The sequence below is a fragment of the Gekko japonicus genome, unplaced genomic scaffold (assembly GCF_001447785.1).
Source record: "Gekko japonicus isolate JY-2015 unplaced genomic scaffold, Gekko_japonicus_V1.1 scaffold697, whole genome shotgun sequence".
In the NCBI taxonomy this organism is placed as follows: domain Eukaryota; kingdom Metazoa; phylum Chordata; class Lepidosauria; order Squamata; family Gekkonidae; genus Gekko; species Gekko japonicus.
In genome coordinates, this window is record NW_015160230.1 from 83199 (window position 1) to 86448 (window position 3250).

A 3250-nucleotide genomic window follows, 5' to 3' on the forward strand; every position below is an offset into this window, starting at 1 on the left:
GTGAAAGGATGTTGCTTTCTGGTGATTGCAAGTGAGAAATTGTCTTCTTGAAAGTAACACTCAATGCTTGGTAACCCTACCTGTAGGGGAACTGAACTGTGGCAAGAAGCCACAATCTTCTCCACTGCTGCAAAGCTTATTTTGCATGTAATGATTCAGGAAGGTGCAGTAATAAATTTCTGCTGCTCTTATTTAAATTTTTTTGCTTATCTCCCTGAGACCTCAGGGCAGGCTATTATTGCATACCATTAAAAAGTAAAAAATATTAAAGACCTTGTCGTTTTAGTGATGAGGTTGAAACATCATCATAGAACCATGGCAGGAGAGATGGGTGGAATGTGTTACAGCCCAAGGGCTTAGAACAATTAATACATTTTGATCTTGGCTTTTCCCACTTACATTGTGATATAAATCTGGAATGACTTTGACTGCAATTCCTTCCTTGCCGACAACTCTGTTGGCTTTGATCCCTCTCTCACTTTTTCCCCAAAACAACTCCATTGCAGAGAAATAATGTTGAGATCAGCATCTCATATAAGCAAGAAATCAATTTGGATCAATGGGGTGTTACAGCTGAAACAGCAGGCAGAAAGGAGCAGTTCCAGATCTCTGTGTTGTGGTGGAGAATATTTACAGGATAGGCACAAAGAAGGCAGATTCACAGCTGGTGAAGGCCCTTTAAATTACAGTGAAAATTCACTTGGCATAAAACCAGCTGGATTACTTAAATCAGGTATGAATTAATAGATGTAATGAAATGACCAGGACTCAGCTGCTTAGTTTGTCATTTTTTCATTCTTAGAAAGACTCATAGTCCATCAATGGTGACTCAGGGGAGCCTCCACATTCAACATCCTCTGAGGACCTGCAGCAGGAGGCCTTGGCTTTTATGCCCTGTTTGTTCACTCTCCAGGGCAGCTGTTTGGCTGCTGCCTGACATAGGATGTTGAACTAGATGGACCCCACTAATCTGATCCAGCAAGGCTAATCTTGTTAAAAAATGTTTTCTCCATTTTGCCCTTAGAGGCATCTTTGTTACATCTCTGAGTAATAGCTACATCTGAATAACTACAGAGAAATTTAACATTTAATGTCAGTTGAGGGCCAATAAAAGAAGAAGGATCAAGAAGGCCCAACCTTGGATCCCAAATGTTGAGGGAAAGGTGGGTTTATAAATATTGTAAATAAATACATATTTTAAATACATAAAGATACATTTTAACTTTGTTTCTAATCTTTAAGGGGTTTTTGTGTTTGGGATAAGACACAATAGGAAAGGGGGAAAGCAACCTTGCATTATATTCACTCTTTGCTAAACAGTGTTGTCAGAAGGCACCTTTCTGGCTGCATAGTCTAATGAGACCAGTTGTATTTTAATAATCCTTCCCTCTGATCTCCCTTGTGCTGCTCTTCTGCATTTCAGCATTTTCCTGCAAAGCAGGCGAGTACCTGGACATGAAAGATCAGTCATGCAAACCATGTACAGAGGGCACGTATTCTCTGGGCACTGGCATCAGGTTCGATGAATGGGATACACTGCCCCATGGCTTTGCCAACATAGCAACCAACCTTGAAATCGATTACAGCTCCAAAGAGTCCTTGGAAAACTGCACCATGTGAGTGAGCTTGTTATCATCATTTTATGCTGAAAATACATCTGCCTTAAAAGCCACTCTTCATGACTTGAATTACTGCCCTTAAGGCTGCAGATTCTAAAAGCTAGACCCTTTATTATAGCTGTCTATGAAATTCATCCCATATGAACTTCTCCCTTTGAATCTGGAGTTTGGAATTACCCAGTCGTTATTTCCATGCAGGCACTGGTAAATTAGCTATCAGCAATTCATCCATTTTTTATTTCCAGAGTTTGTGCAGACTACTCTGCATATACAGTTTGCTGCAGTTTTCATCTTTTCCCCCTTACAAGTTACTGATGTGCATCAGTGTGTACGCACATTGATTAAGTCACAGTGCAAGCAGAAATTTTGTTGCAATCACACAACCACATCAGGATTCCTGTTTATGCTGTGGTTTAATCAGTGTACATAATGCTCTCATGCACATCTGTGACCAAAAAGGGGGGGGGGGAGAAACAAACTGAAGACTGTTGTATATGCAAGCCCTAATTCCTACATTAATTTTAGAAACTGTCTAAGGTAAATCTGAATGCTATGTGAAGCAGAATATGGTCAACCAATTGAGCAGAATGGAAAAATCAACTCATCACTAATTTTGATTAGTGGCTGTGCTGTGGTTGTGGATGAAATTATGGCTGCATTCAAGTGATGCTAACAAGCTGCAATTTGTCCATGAGGTGGGTAAGCTTCAAATCATCAGGTTTACATTCTCACTCCCATCATCACCTCTTCTTACACATAGGTCCTTTCTGCACTAACAGCTCACTGTAGCTTACTCCGGAGAATCCAAGCAGTTGTACCTTTAAGGTTAATTTCGTATTCTGTGTCCTTGCCCTATCAGGGCCGGCCCCAGCTTATTTTGCACCCTAGGCGAGGATCCCTTCTGCCCCCCCCCCCGTGCGCCCACCACGGCTCGAACCCGTTAATTGGATCTGTACCCCGGACCTCCCGTTCCCCTGGCACCCATGCTCTAAACACTCACTTTTGTTTTTGTAACTTTGCCCGTCTTGCACATCTGGCTTCCACCAAGGAAGACTCTGCAAAGAAAGGCACTCGCAGTCGCAAACAACCTCTGCTTCTCACTTGCCTTGACAGTTCCTTGCTGGGGTTGCCATACGTCAGTTGCAACTTGAGTGTTCTTATGGAATAGCCCCCCTACTTCAACACCCTTAGGAGCAAACTGGAACAATAAACACTTCTTAAATGTAGTTTTGAAAATAACATTTTGGGGGGATCTACACATGGAGCAACAGTCTTGAAATTGTTAGCATACAGTGGAAGTACATTTCCAAGGAACAACAGCAAAGGGATTTTCCTTTAGACTCACAGACATTTGTGCAAGAAAATCCAGTAGCCTGAACCCATATTCATCTTCCACTAGAGTTTGGCCTGAAAAGGCACTATAGGTTCACTGATCCATTACAGCAACTAGTCAGGAACCAGATGAAAGAAGCGCTGCCATAATTCTGAAAACTTTGAATACCAAGACAAAGACAGAGAAAAGGAGAGGAAGGGGAAAGGTGAGTAAATAGCTCCTTTACTGCTGAGAAAAAAAAAGATTGGTGCAAAGCAAGATTCCTAAACAAAAACTACACAATACCATTTAACAAGAC

At 41.6% G+C, this 3250-nt stretch overlaps 1 protein-coding gene across 2 annotated transcripts in view; it reads left to right on the forward strand.

The window, feature by feature from the left end:
- The first annotated feature begins 1440 nt into the window (after positions 1–1440).
- Positions 1441–3250, forward strand: part of KIAA1324 (KIAA1324 ortholog) — a 58573-nt gene continuing 56763 nt past the window's right edge. For both annotated transcript variants that reach the window (XM_015412179.1, XM_015412188.1), the window contains exon 1: positions 1441–1616. In XM_015412179.1, coding sequence (XP_015267665.1) covers positions 1456–1616 — 161 coding nt within the window. In that variant the 5' untranslated portion in view covers positions 1441–1455. The remainder of the gene's footprint in view (positions 1617–3250) is intronic.